The sequence below is a fragment of the Lagopus leucura genome, unplaced genomic scaffold (genome assembly GCF_019238085.1).
Source record: "Lagopus leucura isolate 7727_CA_CO unplaced genomic scaffold, USGS_WTPT01 Super-Scaffold_100014, whole genome shotgun sequence".
In the NCBI taxonomy this organism is placed as follows: Eukaryota; Metazoa; Chordata; class Aves; order Galliformes; family Phasianidae; genus Lagopus; species Lagopus leucura.
In genome coordinates this window covers 2,135,558-2,158,837 of record NW_024962268.1, presented here as the reverse complement: position 1 = coordinate 2,158,837, position 23,280 = coordinate 2,135,558, and the positions used below count along the sequence as shown (strand labels likewise).

At 43.3% G+C, this 23,280-nt stretch overlaps 1 protein-coding gene across 1 annotated transcript; it reads right to left on the bottom strand.

Moving 5' to 3' along the window:
* Nucleotides 1-15,534: 15,534 nt before the first annotated feature.
* Nucleotides 15,535-17,493, bottom strand: TMEM174 (transmembrane protein 174). The gene is made up of 2 exons (XM_042875471.1): nt 16,823-17,493; nt 15,535-15,634 (listed from the first exon to the last, which is right to left on the bottom strand). Exons 1-2 carry the CDS (start codon nt 17,452-17,454, stop codon nt 15,535-15,537), a joined length of 732 nt encoding a protein of 243 aa, XP_042731405.1. The 5' UTR covers nt 17,455-17,493.
* Nucleotides 17,494-23,280: the final 5,787 nt, after the last annotated feature.

Sequence of the window (23,280 nt, the reverse complement as noted above, 5' to 3'; positions counted from 1 at the left end):
AAAAACAGTCTTGCACTTACTGAAATATGTTTACTTTGGACAATAATCTATTAACTAGTTTAACAAAGATACTTTAAGGCTGGATCCTGCTGTCTTAGCTGGAAAAAAAAAAGAGGATTGTGTCTTAGGTCTTTTTAGAGAGTCTATTCAGCAAATATTATACTTCTTTTAACTCACAGAATGGAGCATACAAAGCTGTAACTGAACTTTACCTTTTGGAAGCAGAAGCAATGCAGTCTAATGCCTAGATGTGTCTTGTCATGACTGTCTCACTGCATAACATTCAACAATTTATATCAAATCTCTTGGGACAGTACACAACTGAACACATAGGTATGGGAGAAAGGGCTGGGAAGGAACTAGATGCCTAATGGGTCCCACAAAACCCCGTCTTTGTGGCTGTGTAACACCCCAGATGTTTACATTTACAATCCCTACTCCGAACCACTTTACACTGGAACATGAATCCATTGTTCTTATTTATGTCTGTTCAAAATTCAGAAACCTGGGTGTTCCAACCAATGGTGGTCTGAGCTGATGTGGTAGAAGGCCTTGCAGCCATTACGGGCACCATCACAAACTTTTCCAGGAGATTACAGTCCTGTCTTTTTCCTCCTTGTCCCTACCAAGTGCTGATGAGTGCAGTAAGGTTCCTGAGACTTCAGTCTCAGCTCAAAATAATTTAAACTTCCCCAAGCTTTCTTCCTTAATAGCCCTTCCCTACGCATCCTGTTTGAGTATGTAATTTTTAGGCTCACCAGAGAGATGGGAGGAAAATCTGACTTCACGCTTACTGTATCTTCAGATATATTAATATATCTAAAGATTTAATATATCTATAATATTCAGGCAAAATATCCTTGAAAGATGGGACTAAATGATGGAGGCCATTGTTTGCACAGCGCTGAGACAGAAGTGAGAAACCCGAGCTCGATGTCCTCCCCAGCCAAAGGGCTGAAAGGTCCTATGAAGATCTACGTTCCTAATTGTCATAGGAACACCTTATCCACTATCCTTCTTAAACTGAGCTGTGCTGCAGGAACATGTAAAAATGAATCCAAAATTCATGGAATGGAGCACTACTCTACATCTTCATGTTTGGGACTTCCAGGGATTCTTCTGGTACTCGCTTCCTGCACTGCTATTACTTCTATTGCAATGCTTTTAACTCCTCAGAAGGGGACTCAAAGCCTCAGATATCCCATGCATCCAGAGAGAGCAGATTTTGAGACTACAGTCATGCTCCTTCACTGTTATCACAAATTCTTCACTCCATACAGCTGATGAATAAAATTTGACATTTTTATGAATAAGAGAGATGTAGATGTAAGCCACTATTCACTGGGCTAAAATAGGAAACAAAGGCATCCTTCTCTGCCTCTCCCAAAGTAAATGCCGTAATGCACTTTAAAAAATATTATTTTAATATTTAACTAAATAGCAAATGATGGCATGCTTTTCACCTGAGGCAAAACCCCATCTCCCTCTGAATCGTATGGCCCAGAAATGGTGCTGGACTGTGTTACTTACAGAGTAAGCAGAGGTAGCTTCCTACATAGATATGCTTCAACTGCAGAAGTGCCAACAGGACTTCATGTGCCCAGCCGTCTCTACCATTCCTTGCTAGTCCATTCTCTACAACACCATGCTCCATGTCAGAAGAACTGGGGCCATCTTCAAAGGTGTCTATGCACTCGTAAGGCCTGGACCCTTCAGGCTGGATTCTGGATTTCAGTTCAGATTTGAATTAGGTGCTGTCCATCATCTGTGACATCTTTCATTCTTTATTGCACAACCATCTCATCATTTTCAGACTGGGAATTTATGATTTTCTTCCCCAGTATGCTCACATTACTATGATTATTCTGGTTTTGTCCACTTCAGGATTCAGTTTCTCTTGAACTCTCTTCATTCAGATACTCCTAAACTCTCGCCCCAGTCTGCTTCTCCATCAGACAACACTGTGCCTTTGACTTTCTGTACTTCTCAATTTTGTCCTAGGAGCAACTCAAAGTGTTGGCCTGCCCTGATCTGAAACTGTGTCCTTGCAACTACCTCCCACCTACTGAGACTTCTTCAGTGTTGGTGATGGCTGAGGAGGAAGAACTATCATCTCTGCCTTCAGTGATGGGAGAAAGATACCTATCTTTAAAAACATTTGGTGAAGAGCCATGATGCTGGAAATAGCCTGTCTTCCGCAGGATGACCAGGGATGGACTTTTCTGAGGCGTGTACAGGGTCTGATCGGTCACACAGTGGCCAGAAACCTGAGAAAGGATAAGGAGTCCAATCAGATGCTAATGATAAAAGTCAGACTTCTCCCTGGGGATTTTGTTTGTTTGCTTGTTTGTTTGTTTCTGTGTGCTTTGAGCAAGGGCTAAGAGCGTGAACAAATGAAATAAACACTGCAGTTATCCTGCTTGTTATCTGTCAGCCATTTGAAACTGCAGATGAAAGTTGTAATTATTGCCCAAATAATCACACAATTTAGCACACAATTTAGATCTTGCCTATTTTTGCTTCTCCAAGCATGAGGCTCAAACAAGTGGGCTGTTGCAGCCGCACACAACCCCAACAAAACCAGTGGGATGCAATAACTATGCAACTGTTTGCATGCAACAGGTTGCAGTGTCAGAGTCACAGGTCCTGATTTGCATGCAGCTACACACTGTTAACTTTCTACTGATTCTATTTTATTTTTGTTGAAGTAGAGGAAATTGTTTTCCTTATTTCACTAATGCTGCAATTGTGAAATTGCTTGTTATCTTTGAGTGCTTGCAAAATGCTGGCCCACAGCAATAAAATAAACAAATGTTTTACTTTATGTGACTATTTCTTCTTAACATGCCAATTACCTGGCACATGCCATTTTATTAGTGTACTCTACTTTTATTTCATCTTGGTTCCAAAGTCCACTTGCCAGACAGTCAGCAAACCCCTTTTTCTACTCTCATAGGACATGCATGTTTTTTATAAGCCTGCAGAAATACCTGTGGAAGGAGAATGAGTACAGTCTCTTTTTTTTATTATGAGATACCTTCTTTACAAATTCTGATTAATGGTTGGTCTTTCTTGATGTCTCACTCACTTTTTTGTTTTCCTGATGGCTCATTCACTCTTTCGTTTTATAAAAAATGTCTCAATCCATTCTCCTCCATCTTTTTCTCATGCCTTTGGGACATGATAACACGTGGAAATGCTGTGCAATACTGACACCTGCCAAATGCATCTGGAGAGCACTATGCAATTTACCAGCATCTCCTCCTGACATGACTCTCCTGCAGGGAGGAAAATTCTATTGATTTAGGCAACAGTTGAAGGAAACATGAAGAAATGATGGAGTCTTCTGCCCTCTTCTCCCTTAAAAATATTTTTTTTCTTCAACTAGGGAAAATAAGAGTACAGAAGTCCTCCAAAACAAAGAGAAACTTAGAATCATCAAAGCAAAATACATGTGCACCCAATCATTTTCATGATATATTACTTCGCCTAATCATTAACTTAAAATGCCATATAAGAATTTGTAATCCACAGTAAATCATTTGGTAAGAATGATTTAAATGTACTGCTGACTAATGTAAAACAGTTGAGTTTCCACACTCAGTTGGCTGCCAAACATTGTTTAAGAAAAAGGAGGGGGGAATCCAAGTTGACATAAGTTATAGCAGATACAACTCTCCAATACAGTTGTGATTTGCAAATTATTGAGTTTAAGAGATAGGAAGAAGATTACTTGCTGTACCATGAGGATTGGCAGGGCCTTTTTGTGCCTTAATAAGGATGCTTTGCAGCAGTGTTTAATTCTTCTCAAAGGCTGCTTGGAAATGCCTTTATGACCTTATCTGCAACAACACTTGAGAAGTGAGAAACATGACCTTGAAATGCTAGTTAACTTACTAACACAATACAAAACAGAGAGACTACTTGAATGGAAGAAGAATGCTTTCCTTACCATAATGATGGAGTAATCATAGTAGGAGTTCTTAGTGTTTAAGGGAACAAATTAAACATACTCCCAAGCACAGAAGAGAACATAAAATAGTAGTATGAGACACTTCAAATGGATACTTAATGGAGGAGAGAGGTGGGGATCAGCTAGGTGCCTTGGGCTTAAGAAACAATGATGATGTGAAATGAGGCAGTCATTAGTAAAGAACGAGCACGAGGGAGACAACTTCTCTAGCCCTAAATTTTTTAAATTTAAAATGTTCTTTGGAAGAAAGGAGAAACCAAGGATGTATGAATGCTGGTTTTAATGTAGAAACTCAACAAACTCTTCAGTAAAGTACCTCCTTTTCACTATCACGTAACATATACTTTACTGCTGTGCTTTACCCCTGTTGATAGACATATTTTATCTTTCATCTTTGCTTAGACTAAGAGTGTATCAGCACCACCAGCAGTGCAAGGAGCGAGGGGAACATCAGCTCCACATCCACAACTCTGTGATGCTGCACAGCTGAAAACCAACGTTGATAATCCAATTAACCCAGCTGTAGCATCATGAGTGCACTGTTTGAATATTTACTCAGCTTTCCAAACAGTTTGCTCAGCCTTTCACGCTGTCTCACCACATGGCTGCAGAACCCAAGGAACCAGCTGTATGTGACTGCTGGCCATTCACTCATCCAGTGCCTGTGATCATGCAGCAGGTCCCAGCAGCCTGGGCAGGGTACCTGTAATCTCAGGTATTTCCAGTGCCTTGGAAAAATCTCCCTCATGGAGGCTGCCTATGAATAATACTTCAATTGCTGCTCTGGGAGGTATGGGAGCATGTTCTCAGCTGAGGAAATAAATAACTAGGTGTCTGAATTTATTATTTTTGAAATTCTCAGCTTAAAGTTGTATGGATTATAGAGTGTTATAAGGCATTTTCTGACAATCTAGCTGCTATTTGGCAAAGGTATATCAAAAGCAGACATATGTGAAACCAGTGTTAGGAAGGAGGCAATGAAGAGAGGATGAGGTTTGTTAGAATTTGTGTTCCAGAGCAGGTGATGCAGAAAGGGAAGTGAGGGTTTTGTGCTGCAGGAAACAAACCAGTCAGACATTTACTGAAACTTAGGGGAAACAGCAGTTTCAGGAGAACCATTCAAGCTGGTTGGACCTGCTTTTCTGCTGCTGTTAGCAGTGATCAGGCTCAAGACACTTAGGTTAAAGGAGAAAATGCATCCTACATGGCATAGCAGTTTGTTCAGGGGAGCTTTTCTCCTGATGCTTCAAATCCAGGTCCTCCAGTAAGACTTGTGTAAAGGCTTGTGTAGGCTGTGTAAAACCAGCCATACTGGTTTTTCATGTGTGTCCACAAGTGTCAGCCTTCTGGGTAGAGTTTTGGTGCCAGAGCATCTCTTCTCTCTTCCAACTTCTGCACGTGATGATGCAGAAGAACTCTGACCTTGACTAGACCAGGGACATCTCTTAGGAACTTAAAGGTCAGATACTGGGGATTGTCTTTGCATGCCACCTGGGTTCTGCATCTGTAGCCATTTCCCACACTAGCTCCCCAGTCCCTCTAAATCCCTTTTGTTCAGTGCCTCTGCAGCTGCTGGATCAAAATGAAGCCAACAATGTGAGGCAGCATCAAGGCCCTTCTGCTTGAAATTCCCACCTGCAATTTTCTACCATTTCTTTTCAACCCACACCCGACATTGTTCCTGACTCTGCCCTTGCAGGTCATCCTTCATCACCCCATGTCCCACCAGCATGCCCATCATTGCAATGCTCCTAACTGCTTGGCCTGTCCTTTGCTCTATATATCTGCTGCTGAGGGAGGGAACTTAAAAAATAGCACTCCAGGCTCCAGTTGCTCTCAAAGTCTTGTTTGCTCAGCTCACAGCCCCATTACCCGTCACAGAAATTAATTCCTGGACAAGTTACATCCACATGCATGTGCACATCACTATTTTGTCTAAACAGCGACATCTCCTGACACTCGAGCTGCAGCTGCATGAGTAGGTTACTACCCCAATAAAGTTGTTGTTGTTGTTACACACAGTAAATGGCCTCCCGAGGGCCACCCTTAACAAGAACCATGTATGCTCCTGTGTTTTATTCTGTGCCAAGTACGCTGTCAGCACTTAACAGCTATTAATAAAAACAGAAGGAATTGCAAATCTTCATGGGACAGAATAAAGCCCAGTTAAAAGGTAGTTCTTTGAGCTCTGCCCTGCCTTGCTTGTATTCATACATTAAAATTGGATCTATTTAAGAAGATAGAGTTAAATTATCAGTGTAATATAGTTCTCAGTTTGGAGCTTTGCCAGACATTAACTGCTAAGGCTATTTCTGTTTAAAAAAAAAAGAACTTTCTAAGGGAACATTAACTTCAGATGTTAACTGATTTCCCAAGGAAAACAGATAAGCCAGTGACAATTCATATCTGTTATTTATCTGTAGGTTACTTACAGGTTGTTTACAGCAGCAGCAATGATCCCTGTTTGGGGAAGAATATTTGATTGAATAATGGTTTGAAGAAATTATCGTTGTCTTCAGCTCTCATAGCTGGCTGGTGAATGACAAGGAATGCTTGAAATGAAGAGAGTTTTTTTCTGTTTTCAACTGACAGTATTTTTAATGGGAAACCATTTTAATGGGAAACCATGGCACCCAGGAAACCACAGCTGAATTAGTACTGGCATGGTAGGTAATCAGTATATAAAAGTTTTCACAGAGGGCTGAAAATGTATTCAGGTATGAAAGGCAATGTGCAGTTTTACCCTTTCGACACACAAAAAAATTCTCTCAGTTCTCTGTGCCAGGCTGGGCAAAGCTAGTGAGAGGCACGGGAGCTAGGCAACATAAAAAGGTATGTTGTTGAGTAGCATCAAAGTAAGACTGTATAAATCTTTAGTGAGTGGAAGATGGGAAATGTATATACTAGATACAAATTCAGAAATATTATGCTGTATGGCATATCCCTTATCATAATAACTTCTATTACAACTGAACAATTAGTATAATTTGTGCTCTGGTTAACAGTGAACAGAAATGTTAACTTCCGAATAATATCTGTTTCTGTTCTTATCAGTCTCCGTCTACTGATGATAGTCATGAGCTACTACGCTTGCCCATCAGTGTGCAGATCAGGTACACGTACTCATGCACACTAAGTTGCTCTAGATGTGCACATGGCTCTGAAATTACACAGGCTGTTTTCAGTCCTCATGACTCATTCTATGAATGTGACTTGTCTGAAACACAAGTTCCATTGCAGCAGCAAAGGCTACCAGCAGAGCTTGCATTCAGGTTCAAGTTATCAACTCTGTCTTTGACAGAGCCCTTCAGGAGCAAGCTAATCATCTTACTTTTCCACATTACTTTTCATATTCTGCTGAAACAATTATGTGAAAATAGACAGCAAAACCTGTTATAACCAGTTCTGCTTCGTGGATATATAAAAGGTCAGAGGATTGTGGTCAGTGGCACAGAGTCTATTTGGAGACCTGTAGCTAGTGATATATGGGGTTGGTACTGTGGTCTTGTTCAGCATCTTCAGCAGTAACCTGGGTGAAGGGATCAAGTGCACTCTCAGCAAGTTTAATGATGATTCAAAGCTGGGAGGAGTGGCTGACACACAACAAGGCTTTGCTGCAATATAGCAAGGTCTGGATGGACTGGAGAGCTGAGCAGATAGGAATCTAATGAGGTTCCACAAGGGCAAGTGTAGAGTTCTACACCTGGGGAGGAATAACCGCATGAATCAGTACAGGTCAGAGGATGACCTGCTGGAGATGAGCTCTGCAGAGAAGGACCTGGGTGTTCTGGTGGACAAGAGGTTGGCCATGATCCAGTTGTGTGCTTTTGTGGCCAAGAAGGCCAGTGGTATCCTGGGGTGCATTAAAAAGAGCGTGGCCAGGATGCTGAGGGAAATGATCCTCCCCCTCCACTCTGCCCTGGTGAGGCCACATCTGGAGTACTGTGACCAAGTCTGAGCTCCTCAGTTCAAGAAAGACAGGGAACTACTGGGCAGAGTCCAGCTGAATGCTACAAAGATGGTTGAGGCCTGTAGCACGTCCCATATGATGAAAGGTTGAGCGATCTGTGAATATTCAGCCTGGAGAAGGGAAGACTGAGAGGTGATCTTATCAGTGCTTATAAGTATCCGAACAGAGGGGTCTAGTGGATGGGTCAATGCTTTCCTTGGCCAAGTGACAGGACGAGGGACAATGGGCACAAATGGAAACACAGGAAGTTCCATATGAATCTGAGGAAAGTTTTCCTTACTGTGAGGTTGATACAGCACTGGAACAGGCTGCCCGGATAGGTTTTGGAGTCCCCTTCTCTGGAGATAATTCAAAGCCCACCTGGATACTTTCCTGTGTGACGTGCTGTAGGGAACCTGCTTTATTAGGGGTCTGGACAGGATGATCTCCAGAGGTTCCTTCCAACCCCTACAGTTCTGTGATTCAGTGAATCTGGCAACCATAATCATTTCTGTTAGGCACCTTAGAAAGTCTCTGATTTATATTTCTCTGTGGAAGTGTGATTTTGTTGCCTGCTATGAAAAACTGGGGGACTTAATGCTCCCAATACCAACATAAGCAGATTAATGCCAGATAAAATGAGCCTGAACTCCTTAAGTTACACCTGCACCAACAATACGTGCTGATAATCATTTTGATATGATATTATTAGTGAAATATTGTCCAATTAAACCACAAGCCTGACTCTGATGAGGGAAGTTATACTTACAGGGTAAAGTTTCACTATTCATTTTGTAGCAGGGGCATAGTTTTGAAGTTCATTTGGATATTTTTTCTTTACTAAGCAGATGGAGGAGAGCTTGTTTTTTGTGAAAATAGTAGAAAAGTAACATAAAATACTTGAACATGTAATGTAAAACCAAAACATCTTAGCAATGCTGCCCTGTGGGTCACCACCTCCTGTTCTGCAGGGCTAAGTAAACATTAAACATTAACACATTTATTGCTTGGTTTTGATTTAGTGTCAATATTAAGTGCAACACACAGAGCACAGGCTGAGAAGGTGGAGGCATTTAAAGCAGGTAGCATATTGTGTAAAAGGAGTATATTTTTTTCCCCTATGTTTTAACTCGTTCTCTCTTTTCTACATTGTTGGGAATTACTTTACTTTCTCTTCTTGGCTTTTTCAAGAAAAACAGGGAAAAATCCTAACTGATGTTAACATAAGGCTTGAACAATTCGTGGAAGGGATTGTGCAGTTGTTTATCCCAGCTGGAACCATGCAAATCGTTTCCATTTCAGTGCTTCCAGTGCTGCAGCCACTCATCAATTGTTACATTAGTTCAGTTCCCATCAGCACAGCCTTTGATGGGTGATGTAAGCAAGTTATTCTTCTCTGTGAGCATGTGCGTTTGGGTTTTGTGTATATCACATATTCTGATGATTCTCATATTTGTACTGCCAGCTTTTTGAATGTAGTGGAACTAGTTGAGAAACACAGGTTGAGGAGGAAACCTCAAACATGTTTCTTTGCAAGAGAAATTTTGCTTAAGGAAGTGATCACTTGCATCATTTGGGGATCACCTCCCCATTACCAATGTGCTATGCTTGTTCCTGCAGTTCCCCATTTCTTTGTCTTGCCCATTTGTGCCTTTGTACAGTGATTTCCTTGGTGCTGGATGGAATTTGAGGTTGCTGAAGTTAAGGGAAAGATCTATAGAAGTCACTGATACTGCTTCTCCATGCTCCTTCCTGCTCTTTCCTAGTACACCCAGGTTTCAGCAGACTGCAAAACATAAACACAGAAGAAGCATTGGATATTTCGTAGTCCTGCCCTCACCCATTCTGTCAGGAATTCTATGGTCACATGCCTCTCAAGATTTGTCACACACAAATGAAGTCCACCAAATACAAGAACGACTGATTTGCAAAGATGGTGAAGGGGCACATTCTGCTGGAGGAGAAAGACTCCTGGTCAAAGCCAGACCTGATGCAGGGCAGTTCAGCCTCTGCATGCCCAACATACCTGTCCTATAGAGCAGAGAACAGGCTATAGTAGTGTGGATTGCTGGCACACTGATAAGAGCTCAAAAGCTTCTGCTTTTCTGAGGAACATCTGGGAAGGGGAATGTGTAAGCCTTATTTGAGCAAATGTGGTAAAAAATAACCTTTATTTTCCCATAATACTTTACTGAGATTAGTAAAACCACAGTGTTAATGTAGTACACATGTACAAATTCGGAGCTATGTGACAGCACCATTTACAGTAATTTGTCTGTCTTTTTCAATCCCTTTCCATGGAAGGTGCTACACAGAAATGTTCTTCTGTGGCAAAAACAACAGCAAAAACAACCATCTTCACAGTTCTGCAAAAATTAATTTCTGCCCAAGTCTTGCTAGTTTCAGTTATTTTCCTCCCACCCTGAAGATGGCATAAGGAGAGAGAGGTCAATTGATCATCAAAGTAATAGGCTTTTGAAATGATTTATAACACAGCTATGATGTGCTGTGGCACCTCTGTCCTGCTGTATTTCAGCTGGGCATCTGTCTGCTTTCCCCTGCACTAAGCCTGAATCAAAACTCAAAGCTGAAGCATGGCCAAGGTGGGAAGAAGGAATGGCTGTGGAGACAATGCCTTTCTGCTACTGCCTGCGTCCTCAGAGAGGCTGCGTCCTGTTAAGGCTTTCTCTGGCATGGAAAGTCTGTGCTCTTAGGGACCTCCTGGCGTGTCCTGTTTTGCCTCTGCATGGGAGGCCTCTCTGTGGTGGCTCGGTGGTGGTGGGGATATTGGTGGCTCTGCCAGGTCCTAGAGCATGGCTGGCCCTGCCTTTGGCCTAATCCCCACATCAGGCCATGCAGTAGGCATGGCCAGCCCCACACCAGAACATGAGCGTGAGTACAGCCTCACGTGGCATCTGGTGGCTCAAAAAGCACCTGCTGTGTTCTAAATAAATCTGACATAGTATAATCCAAATGGGAGAGCAATAATCTCATCCCACAACTGTTAAAAGATGTACAGCAGCTGATCTGCTGCATTGTGTCCCGTGGTGTTTGCTAAACAGTGCACATATGTGCAATCAATTGCTCATTACAGTTATCACACATGGCACAGATACAAGCAACTGTGGCGTTACTAATTTCCCCTTGACCCCATGCTGTCATTACATGGTGGCAGTGTGGGCAAGAACAGCGTTTCCCGATTCATTGCTAGAGTGAGGGAGACATTTTGGTCTGTTCCCTAAGGAAAATACTCTCTATCAGTTTGTAACTGCTGTTCAGGAAGACATAGGACTGCAGCATCCCAAAACCAGGCTCTGAGTGACTCTGGAGGAGGTAACAATGCATCCTGAGATGTCCCAAAGGTGTTCTGACAGCAGCAGCAGCAAACTGGGAGAGGCTGCCAGGAGCCAGCTAGCCTGTGTGGGTCTTCCACCCTGTATTGCTGTCACGTGGTTGTGATGGCAAGGAAGGCTCCTGGGGGTGACCACAGCCCCCAGCCTGCAGGGCACAGCAGGACAGATTCTGCCTCCAGTTCCCCTATATTGTAGGTGGCTGCAGGTGAGCTGATCAATGCCTAGTGGGTAAAGCAAGCCAGAAAATTCGAGGAGAACAGCTTGTGTATTTCAGTCACTAGCAGGCACCCAGTTCACAGGACAGAGTCTGACAGAAGCTCTCCAACATGAAGTGAATGCACACTGGGCTCTCAGAACCTGGTGGCCTGCTTTGTGGGCCTGCCCAGCTTGTTCAGGCCCACCTGCTCTGCTCCTGGACCTGCTGCTTCCTGCCTGGGGATGGGGTGGCCACAGGGATGCTCAGCACATCCTCCTGACATCTATTCGCTCTGACAGTTAAAGTGGAGCCAAGAGTGATACTTGCATCAGGCGCAAACTGAAGCGTGTGCTGTATATAAACAGCATGCCCTAGTTCTTCACCCTCAGGTTCCCCCTGCTCCTTCCTGCTGAGGGGGGCAAGGAAGAGGAGGACAGCTGCAAGTACAGCATCTCTGCCTAGGCTGAATTCCTTAAAAAGGCCCATTCCTCCAGTGAGGGCCCTGATACCCTGTTTTTGATGTGACTATGCTGTCCTCCATGGGGTATTTTTTCCCAAGCCAACTATCGTTCCCACGAGAGCTCGGGGTGCTTTTTTTTTTTCAGCCCATTAATTTTCATAGCGGAGGAGAAGAACCTCACACTGGCGGCGCAAAGCCGATCCCCGGCGGGCAGCGGCGGGGCCGGTGGCGCCCTCTGGCGGCGGCCGCGCCCGTGTCGGCTCGGGACGGAACGGGGCTCTCCCGGCAGGATTCGGGGAAGTGCTGGGCTCCCCGCCGCGCTGCAGCGTGGGTGAGGGGAAGCAGAACCATTTAGGGTTCTGGTTTGCCCTCCCGAGGCCCCAGTTTCCGAAATCCCATTTCGGTTTAAAGATAATGCTGTAGAGTGTCTCAGCCCTCCTCCCTAGCCGTGAGCTCTAGCGTTTCTGTGCCCGTGTGTGTGTACGGGAACACGGCAGAAGAGAGATGGAGACAGCAGGTGAAATTAGGATCTTGTCAGAAAGCAATCGCTGGCTCCCGTAGCCTTCAGATACGACAGATGTGACTTCTAAAAGCAGAGCTGTGATTTAGATTTTATCTGAAAAGAAACCTGCACCCTGCAGCTGCATTTGGCACGTGACATTTGGCATGGTGAGAAAGGTTCCTGAAATACTCTGTGCAGAATTTTTGCTTTAAAAAACACACTGTACCTATCTTCACCTGTAGTAAGAGACTCATCTCTACCAGTTTTAAATATTAGCCAGCTTACAGTGGAAACACTACAAATGGAATCTTATTGGAGAAAATCCCAACAGACAATCACACCAAACATTCTGACTCTGTGGCTAAAACTTTATCTCTAAAACTTTATTAAAGTGTCATTCTGCAAGGCGCGCAGCATTACAGGTGGTTTGAGAAAAGCAATAATCTTGCTTCAAAAGCAATACTATAAATGATAAATATACTAAGTAACATCTCCATTACAACTTTCTGGCTGTTCTGAGGAAACCGTTGGTGTCATTTTTTACCTAGGTTTTACCTCGCTTCAGATTTGAAGGTCTGGAGAAATGTGCTTATTCTGTCACTGTAAGGCAGAAATAGACCATAGTGCTCAAAAGTGAGCTTGTATCACTAAAAGCAATAAAATACAATAAAATAAAAATTGCTGTTAGGAATAAGAATTGTTAAATTGGAGAAAAGATGAAAGTAGAAGATGGAAAGAAGAGGAAGAAGAAATGCCTTTGTAGGGTGTTGTATCATTATTAAACAGACAAGAATAATTTTAAAAGTCAATTAGAACAACAAGGAAAAGTCCTCAGGCTGGAGATTTCCAGGAAACCATGTAGCAATAAAACCACAACTGAATCCAGACAAAATCCATCTTATGGATCATTTTAATACATAGTTATTAAAAATTTCTTATTCAGTAATCTCTCCAAAAAAGGCAACCCGGGACTCTTTCGATGAGCTTCTTCAAAAATAAACCTTAAAAATCAAGTCCATGGAGCAACCTCCTGGATTTCCTTTATTTACTCCAGCAGTGCAATTAGATGCCGTGAAAACAAACCCTCTGATTTCCCTGGGTAACACGCCATGTCATGTATGTGAGGAAAGCAAAAGAGCGGCGGCAAGTCTGTGGTTTCTGACAGAGAGAACTTTCTTGTTGCAGGGGAGAGATATCAGCCAGGAGTGCTGGCTGCAGTCCTGCAGTTGGACCCATCACACCCGTCCTCTGTGTTCCCACTGTGCTTCTGGACTCAGCAGCACTACGTGCTAAGTGCAGGTGTCTGTTCCTGAGGACCGGGGAACTTCCAGCTAGCTGCTGCAGAGGATGGGTTCACCTCCATGTAAGTTCTGGAAGGGGAGCAAGATGTTTCCACAAGGGAACATTATGTCTATTTTCAGACCTCCTGCTCTCTCACTCAGTCTCACTGAGACAGTGCTGAGCACCATGTGCTTTGGCGTCTCTCCAGCTACCTGCTGACACCAGGCTGCTGAAAGTCAGCATGCTCCACATTGCCCTAGTAAGAAAACTTCTTGCATGTTTTGTAGGCACTGTCCAGTAGCTGCTGCTGCAGCTACTTATCCTGCTCAGAATCAACTTAAATGTTGCATTACAAATGTGGCCTCTCAGTGCCGTTTGCAGCACCACTGAGTGCAGCACTTCAACCATGAAATTTCTCCTGCACCCCTTCAAAGGCCTTCATAGACTCCTACAATCACAGTGTGTGTTGGGTTGGAAGGGACCTTAAAGTTCACCCAGCCCCAACCCACTGCTGCCACCCACCAGCTCAGGCTGCCCAGCACCCATCCAACTTGGCCCTGAGTACATCCAGGGATGGGGCACCCACAGCTTCTCTGCCAGTGCCTCACCATCCTCTGAGTTAAGAATTTCCTCCTAATATCTAATCTAATAATCTCTTGGCATGCTCAGAACACACAGGTCCAGGAGGCAGATGTGTGCCTGAAGCTCCATGTAGATGGACGATGTTCTGGATGTGCCGCTCCCTTCAAATACATACCTTCATCGCTAGTGAGGCCATGCAGACACTTCTCATTGCTCTGAGGGTAAAACGACTCCTGAGCAGAGCTTTCCAGGACCTTCACACTGAAGATTCTGTCACTTGTGAACCGGCACCTATTGTTAGATCTAGATTGACTTGTAGATGTAATGTATGGAACTCTGTTAGTCCTGCAAGCTAGACTCAAACAATAAAGTCCACTGCAGCATGTAGCTGCCATGGTGCTCTGAGAGAACTTCAGCCTGAGCTGTGTGCTTCAGAGTCACCTCTGAATGGACCCCTCTGCAGAGGAGATTGCTATGGGTCACAGCATGGCCTGCTAATGCCTTCAGTACCTATAGAACCACGTATTTCTGCCAAGGCTCCAGAACAGTGACTTTTGCTTTTGTGGTGTCAACCTAGCCATCACTAGTACTTGTGGTGGGAGACAATGCTTTGTACCCCATTGGCAGGGAAAGAAACTGAGTGTGATGCATGGTGGATCTTTTTCTCCCATCTGGGATGCTCTGACTCAATGGAATGCTCTGAAATTACCTATGGGGTTGGGTGAAAGCAGAGGAAGTCAACCTGTGGAGTGGACTTGTTCATGAGCAAGCCATTCTAAGGAATCAGGCTAAGCAAAGACACTATGGGCACTTCTGTGAATCAGACATCTGGGCACTTCTGAAGTTCCCCAAACAATCAAGGGGCAATAATACATTGAGAACAAATCCAATGTTCTCTAATGATGCTGGAAGTCCAGGAGTAATCGTGACATCTTTTGCATTCACTGTTCACACTATTTCAGCAAGTCTGGAATTTGGGATCCTCGTTGGGAAAAACTTGACTGAACTTGCATCTTTGAGTTTAATTGGTTTTGCTATCGAACTGCATAGCACGAGAGAAAATAGCATGAGGAACAAAAAGAAGGGGTTGGTTAAATGTTTTCAGTGGCATTAAAGCACATTTCAGTACAGCTGAAATCATTGTGCTCGCACCTGTGTATTGTGCAAGTGCTAAAGAAAAGATTTGTAAGGATTAAGAAGTTGGTGTCTCTCAGAAGCAGTCTGTTGTCAGTAGTTATTTATGAAGACAGTGGATATATTTCCTCGTAACGAGGAGGTGATAGTTCTTCACAGGGGTCTTCCAGAAGTTCTTCTGGCTCATCAGAGCTGTCTTCTGATCTGATAATAGGAAGAGAAGAGGATGCAAAAAAATAAAAATAAAAAAATAAAAAAAAAATTCAAACACAGAGCATGAAGCAACCTCCATTCTTTGTCCTGTCAGCCTTGTCTGGGCAAAGAACTTCCTGACCTCCGTGTGAGTTTTGCCTGGGAAAACATTACAAGATGAACTTTTACTGTGATTCAGCAATGGGCTCTAATCTTTTTGTGAAGTACAAAAATGTCAGGTGGTGATCTTTATTTTCTGCTGCCCATGTCTGTTGTGCATAGTGCTGAGGACAACAGGCTGCCAGCTGCTTGCAAAGAGACTTTGATAAAGGAACAGAATTACTTCTAGAAACGATATAATTCTGAGTAAGTCCTGTAATTTGAATGTTTTCCTGTAAGAGTAAAGAAGTACAAGATTGCCTTTTGACTGATGAAAGCAATTTCACACTTAGCTGTAAGTTAAGTTAGTGTTGTTGTTAGTGATGTTGTATATACCTCAAAAACTAGGACAGTGATAATGGCTGGAAGATTGCTGCAGGTGTGACTGGCAGGGAGAATGCCTGGCACCCTTTCATCCTCATGAAAATGCTGTTTGTGGGCTTCTCCTGTGCTGTGATTTTGCTTGTGTGGGACGCTCTGCCTGGGCATGGAATAACAATCTTCTGATTGATAGACTAAGAGGAATGTTAAGAACAAGCAAACAAAAGTCACTGGCACAGCCACACAGAGAATCTGTGGATGCCCCATCCTTGGACATTCTCAAGGCTAGTCTGGGTGGGTCCAAGGCAGCCTGAGCTGATGGGTGCAGCCCTGCCTATGGAAGGATTGTGAAACAAGGTGGGCTTTGAATTCTCTTCAATATAATATCATTCCATGATTCTATTAAAAAAAAAAAAAAAAAAAAAAAAAAAAACAAAAAAAAAAAACATGCAGGAACAGGAACATATATACAGATATCTTTAAAAATAACAAGATATTCCATAGATTGAAAATTGAAGGAATTCTTAAGTGAATTTAACCTGAACTAAAATGTTTTCTATGTCTTAATGTTCTCTACTCAAGAAATATTCCTAATCAAGAGAAAAAAAGTCTGGAGGAGAACATACAAAGGGAGGTGCTTTTTGCTTTGCAAGCATACTTCACACCTTAAAACACATACAGCCCATGCCCAACCGTGCTAAGACTTTTCAGAAGATGTACCTTTGGTTCCGTGTGTTCTCTGCGAGGTAACTGGCACAGCTCTCATCCCAGGTGAAAGCGGGGTTGTCCAGAGAGTAGGCAGGGCAGAAGTGAGCAGAGCTGGGGCTGGGGATGGGAGAGACACCAGGGGAGACGGCCCCGCAGCAGCTGAGCACAGGGTGCATGTAGCCAGGGCTGGTGGCTGCACTGTCCAGTGCTGGGTAAGGTGGGGGGATGTACTGCACCACCGTGGCACCGTGGAAAGTTATGGGTTGGTTGATTCCGGTGAACACGAAGGACTGTCCGCTTGCGTTCTGTTCGACGTCTAATGTGTTCTCCTCTCTTTCTTTGCAGGGCTTGCATGTAAGCATGTTGAACTTGCAAACGGCAATCAGGATGAAAGTTACCCCAACAGAAAGCAGGATAGGCCCTAGTAACTGAGTCCACTCCAGGTGAGTAAGGCCGTCATACTTTATCCACCCCATCACGGTGAATGTGATCCCCACCAGTCCCAAGAACACACCTGAGAAAAGCAGAGTGGCACCAGCTTTGTCCCCATCTGACACCAGGGCATCAGACCTACTCGGTGGGTAAGGAGTGACAGAAAACACATTCAGGGAGAAATCCTCTACGTTGCTGTTGTTCTGTTCCATCACCAAGTATCACGAATCTTTCTCAGCAGAGAGGGGTTTGCAAGGTACTCTGCAGAGCATTGAAAGTTGAAGGTTCAGGTTAATTATACAAGGACGCTGTGCGTGTATGGTTAACAGAGTCCATCATGTGAAAGAACAAACTTTGCTTACAAGAATAAAGGTCTGGGAAGTGGAGCCTGAAGTGACCACTAAAGACTTCTTGCTTTACCACCACTGCTTCCGAAACGGCTTCACCCTTGCATGGCTACTTATCTTTTTGATTATCCTCTTCTTCAATTTGGCCCTCACGAATATTTCCTCACCCTGCCTGTGCCAAATGGGAGAGAAAGGAAGTGGAGATCCCTGAAGCTTATCCTAGGCCCCCTGCCAGCCAATGCATCCAACATATGGACAGCATACATCACTCCATAGCAGCACAATGACTCACTCACTTTCCTTGGGCCACCAATTTGGCAACTCATGTCTACAGGAAGATACGTGGCCTTTGCTGCTGTGCTTCAGAGCCCTGTGAAGTGTGATGGTTATAGCCATGTCCAGACCATGCTGCAGCTGGCCCTGCAGCCCAGAGCTTCTGTGGTTGATACAGATATCAAAGGAAGCTTGCTGAGAGTTTGATGGGAGGGAGTGGTTGGCGGGTGGGGAGGTAAACAAAAACAGGGCATTGGAAAGACTGCAGAAGCTGCTGATTGTGGTAGAAATTTTGCTTTCAGCAAAAGCCAGGGCTGTTTGAAGACAGCATAATTAGTGATTTCCCCTTAATTGTGGACATTTTTCTTATGGAATTGACACCCCTTCCTCAGAGTTTAGACTGATTAAAACCCAGATATGCTGTCACTGTGTGGAAATGTCTTCTGTAATGTTGGCAGAGCAAGGGATCTTGACCTGTATGGTAAATGTTGTATTCAGCAGTACCTGGAACATTATATTTTTCTCAGAAATTATTTAATCATTTGGAATCCTTTCTGACAGCAATGTGTGGCTTGTATATCCTGTCCTTTCCCTGAATACCTGGCCTTCATGATTGACACTGGCACTGCAATAATGGCAGGATAACACAGTGTCCTGTGGCAGCTGTTTTGCACCCAGCATGTACCTAAGCTGTGAGCAGAAGCATGTTCCCATCTTCTCCCACTGCAGTAAATATCATAGCATGATGGGGCTCTATGCAAGAAAGCACCAGGATTATTTACCTATCTGCCATATATTAAACAGACAAATGAATTGAATGTTGAGACTTTCTGTTTCCTAATGATTTCAGACAAAAGTAATTGCTGCCAGAGTGTTCTGGTAGAACGCTTCTGTGTAATTCCTTACAGAGGAAAAGTCTTCCACTACTCAATCTGTTTTGATTAGCATAGCAGGGAAGCACATACAGTACAGAGATTACTCCTCAGGAGGTAGAAAGCATAATGCTATTTCCTGCTACCAGCAGCTCTGGGGAATCAAGCTTATCCTGAGGTTGTTGGAACAAAAATAGCTCTAGAAAACTCACCTTCTTTTGGATGGCTTCTTCACAACTAATGAAAGTGCCTTGAGCTACTGTGCTCTAAGATCAGTTCTGAACATGACTGCTCACCAAAACTTTCCGAGGAGATGCTGGGATACTGCTGTGTCTTTCTCTTCTCATTTGTCAGCAGAGACACCCTGAGAAATGTTAATGCTGAATTCCCTTTAAAATGTCCAGGAACTTTTCAGAGTCATTATTATGGCTCTTCTGTTACCGAAGGTGCCAACAAAATTTCTGACAAGATCACGGATTCGCCCTTCTCCCAACACCAGGTAAAGACTTGAGGAGAGGGTCAGGGTTTGTAACCAAATTAAGAACTGCTGAAATATTAGATAAGCCATCATTGCACTGGTAATTATAGCTAAAACCTACATCATCTTTAATCTTTTATCTGTTTAAATACATTGAATGAACTTCTGTTACTGCTCTCTGTGTGTCAGGTTTTTCCATACCATGAATCACTGTTGCCTCCATTTGCTTAATCTTCCAAGCTTTCCAACATTCTCTTTAAATCAACGTATTACAATTGCTGTCTTTGCGCTGATGTTATGTGGAGATGTAGTATCACATCAGATGTAGTATCTACTCTCAGTCATTCCAGTGTCCAGTTTTGGGCCCCTCACTGCAAGAAAGATATTGAGGCCCTGGAACGTGTTCAAAGGAGGGCAACAAAGCTGGTGAGGGGTCTGGAACACAGGGCTTATGAGCAATGAGCTGAAGGAGCTGGGAATGTTCAGCCTGGAGAAGAGGAGGCTCAGGGGAGACCTCATTGCTCTCTATAACTTCCTGAAGGGAGGTTGTAGTGAGCTGGGGGTCGGCCTCTTCTCTCGTGTCATTGGTGATAGGACCAGGGGGAATGGTTTCAAGCTACGGCAGGGGGGATTCAGGCTGGACATGAGGAAGTATTACTTTTCAGAAAGGGTGGTCAGGCACTGGAATGGACTGCCCAGGGAGGTGGTGGAATCACCGAGCCTGGGGGTGTTCAAGGAAAGGCTGGATGTTGTGTTGAGGGACATGGTTTAGTAGGAGCTATTGGGAATAGGTGAACGGTTGGACTGGGTGATCTTTTAGGTCTTTTCCAACCTTGGTGATTCTACGATTCTATGATTCTATGATTCAAGTGCTCTGCAACTGTTATTTACAAGAGAGTTGTTCTGGATCCTTTCCTTGGGCCCTCTGTAGGGGTGGTGCTCAGATGCTGTATGGAATCAGAGATTTCCTGTATTGCAGCAGTCCTTGGGCTATGTTCCTTGTCTGTGGCCAGGGATATGGTATATTTCTTGCTGAGGACGTGCACAGCAAAGCTGGAGAATACGAGTGATTTCTTCCAAGACTAATTGCCATTTCAACTTTGACGATCGGATGAATGAAAATTTCACTTTTCCTTGTAAAGAACATTTTTTTTTCTAACCTTCCCCACATTTTTCCCACTGTTTCCCCAAGGAGTGCCAAAGCCAGGCAGATGTCAAGGTCTTAAGAGATTACCAAATCACATGGATTTTTTAAGGCCAATACTTTCCTTTTCCAAGTGGATGTTCTGGGAACTTACTTACAGACAGTGATTTAATAAACACACCCCTTTTAACTGGAATAACTGCTAAATGAATGGTGGTGAAAACAATCTGGTGAAACACAGGAAATGGGCTTGAATGTGTTTTCTAAAATCTTTCTGTTTTAATTGCAGTAGAGCATCATGCAGAATATTACTCTCAGTATTGTCAAGCAGAGAAATGGGAGACTATATCCCCATTATCTTCAGGTAGCTCAAAGGCTGGCTTCTGGACCCTTTTTCAGAATGGATACTGTATTCAGACCTCTCTGCAGTGTTATTCCAATCTGCTTCAGGGACCTTACTCCTAAACTCAGCCACCGCTTTGCTTACTGTTCCTCTGCATAACTGTCTTGCTTTGGGAAGACGTTTTTCTGAGGCTTCCTGTATCTTCTTGATTCTCTAACCCAGTTAAAGAGTCTTCCTAGCAGATACTAACAGGTCTCAGGTCATCTTTCCTTTCTCCTCTCTATCTGCTATCAATTCTTCCGTGCTTCACAACATTAGTCTGTCATAGTAAGGTTTTGTTTTCTTATATTTCTTACACAGAATCAGGGGCCTAGCTATAGAACCTCTAAAAGAAAGCTAGGCTTTATTTTAAAAGAGCTCTTAAAATAGAAGGCACAAAATACAACTCCATAATACGATTTTCAACTGCAGAGTGGCTAAAGTGGTTGGACTAAAAGAACTTTTTTTTCCTATAGAAAGGAAACTGTACTTGGCATCCTCAGTGAAAATCACAAATTACACGTTAGTCTATCAACTAACCATGAGTGAGCCTCATACCCTGTGGCCCTGTACTGCCGCAGTGCCAGCCCCAATGCTGAAACATGCCAAACGGAGCCAGTTCAGCCAGCTGCCCTCAGCAGTTTCTAGCTACAGGATGGGTTCTCTCCCAGGGAATGCTGTCATGCCAGATGTCCAATCAAGTAAAAGGTGTTTCCATACACAAACACATGGATATACACATGTATGGTCGAGGAGGGAGCACAGTTCTACGTGAAAGCAGACACATCAACTGCAGAAGCATGGAAGCACTGGCAGAAATGTCTGCCTGGACACAGATGTGACCCATGAATGGTGACTTTAGAAGGTAGGATAGAAAGGGGATAGAGTGATATGGTGTTATAAGTGGCAGAGGTCAAGGACGGGGCTATCCTAAAAACATGCCACCATTTAAAAAAATCATTGAAATTTCAGTTTTACAGATGAGTTTGTTTTCAAAATTTCTGGGTGCTGGGGATGCAGGAAGAAACTTATCCTTGAAAAGAGTTATCCCTTCATGCATTTGTGAACTTCTCATATCCAAAGGGTGATACTGATCCAGTTAGAAGCTAAGCAATGACAGTGCAAACAGACCTTAACTTCACTTAGAGAGGATAAGCAGTCCTTACCTCCCACTTTGCCTGTTTAAGTATGTGAATCAGTAACTAACTTGATTTGCTTGCTAGAATTTGCATGTCAAGCACTTAAGCTAACCTTAAGGTATTAAGGGGGTTATAAGATCACTACTACAATAGTAAAGTAAGTCATTTCCTCAACAAAATGGCTATTCTGTGTTATTTTAAGCTACTTTTATAGTTTTACAAGGTGATGCTTTCTTTCTAGTATGGGCGTTTTACCCCTACTCCCCACATAAAAAAATTCCTCCTACTAATATTGTTCATGCAGTGGTGGCCATCAGTGGTGCATGTGGAGCTGCCAGTCTTTTTTTCACATTTTCTACCTTGCTGAAATAGATTTTGACAACTCAGTAAGCAAATGCTGTTGCCCTGGCGTTGAGAGCTGTCAGTGTTCAAAAAGTCATGGAAATGCACTTAGCACACCCAGGGAATTTTAAAGGAATGACCACTCAATTCAAAAATAGAAGGTGCTTACACAGCTGTAAGATGAACTATTTAGTAGGCAACTTTCTCAGGATGATACATAGGAAATTTCTGTTGCAAAGCCTTATTTTAAAGAGTAAGTAAATCCACCACTCCCAGGAAATTCAGAACCATTCAGCTGCTTCCAAGCAGCTTTCCTTCAAGCCTGGTTTTCAGAAATAAAGTGAAGCACAAGGGAGACTCTGCGGTAGAAGATCAAGGAACAATAACTTCGAAGAAAAATAGTAAGATTATGTTTCACTTCCTGAAGACTCAGCTCAGAGTCATCATATTTTACTTGATGTGCCTGATCTCTTTGATACATCTCAGGAAAAACTGATTGCAGACAGCTCGTAAGGCCTTTATAGTTAGCAGGCAGATATGCCTGTATTTTTTTTTAAGAAAGAAAGAAAAAGATTACAACATAATTAAATATATATTTCTGTATTAGAATAAGCAGTCTTTGACTTTTAACCTTAAAGAAAATGAGTTCCTCAGCTCCTTTGCTGTATAAGCATATCTCCCTCTTCACTTGCTGGTTTCCAGCTCTATTGATGACTAAATACAACTCCATGTCACTGACCAGTTTGTTTCTTCACGCTGCTACAAAAACTGCTACTCCTGCAAGGCTGAGAGAATAACACATAAGTAGAAACAAAAGGCCAAGTGCAGAAGTTACTAAACATCTCCCTGCCTACTCTGGTGGCAAAAAGCATGTTCATGTGAAATACAAGGCAAATGCCTTTCCCAGGCAGAGGAGGGAACCTGATTGATTAATTCAAAGCTTGGGTGTGCTGTTACAGTCAACTTTCTAGAATTCATCCTGACAGAAAACAAGTCCTGCTGCAGTCGAGGTCCCATAGCATGCAGATGTCCAAGGACTCAACTGAGGACAGACCACTTCT

Bases quoted from the DNA above. Each gene is read 5' to 3' on its own strand.
- TMEM174 (XM_042875471.1), bottom strand. From the start codon at position 17,454: ATGGAACAGAACAACAGCAACGTAGAGGATTTCTCCCTGAATGTGTTT. The intron at 15,635-16,822 runs GTACATCTTCTG...TCCTATTATCAG, and splicing joins GAGAACACACGGAACCAAAG to ATCAGAAGACAGCTCTGATG.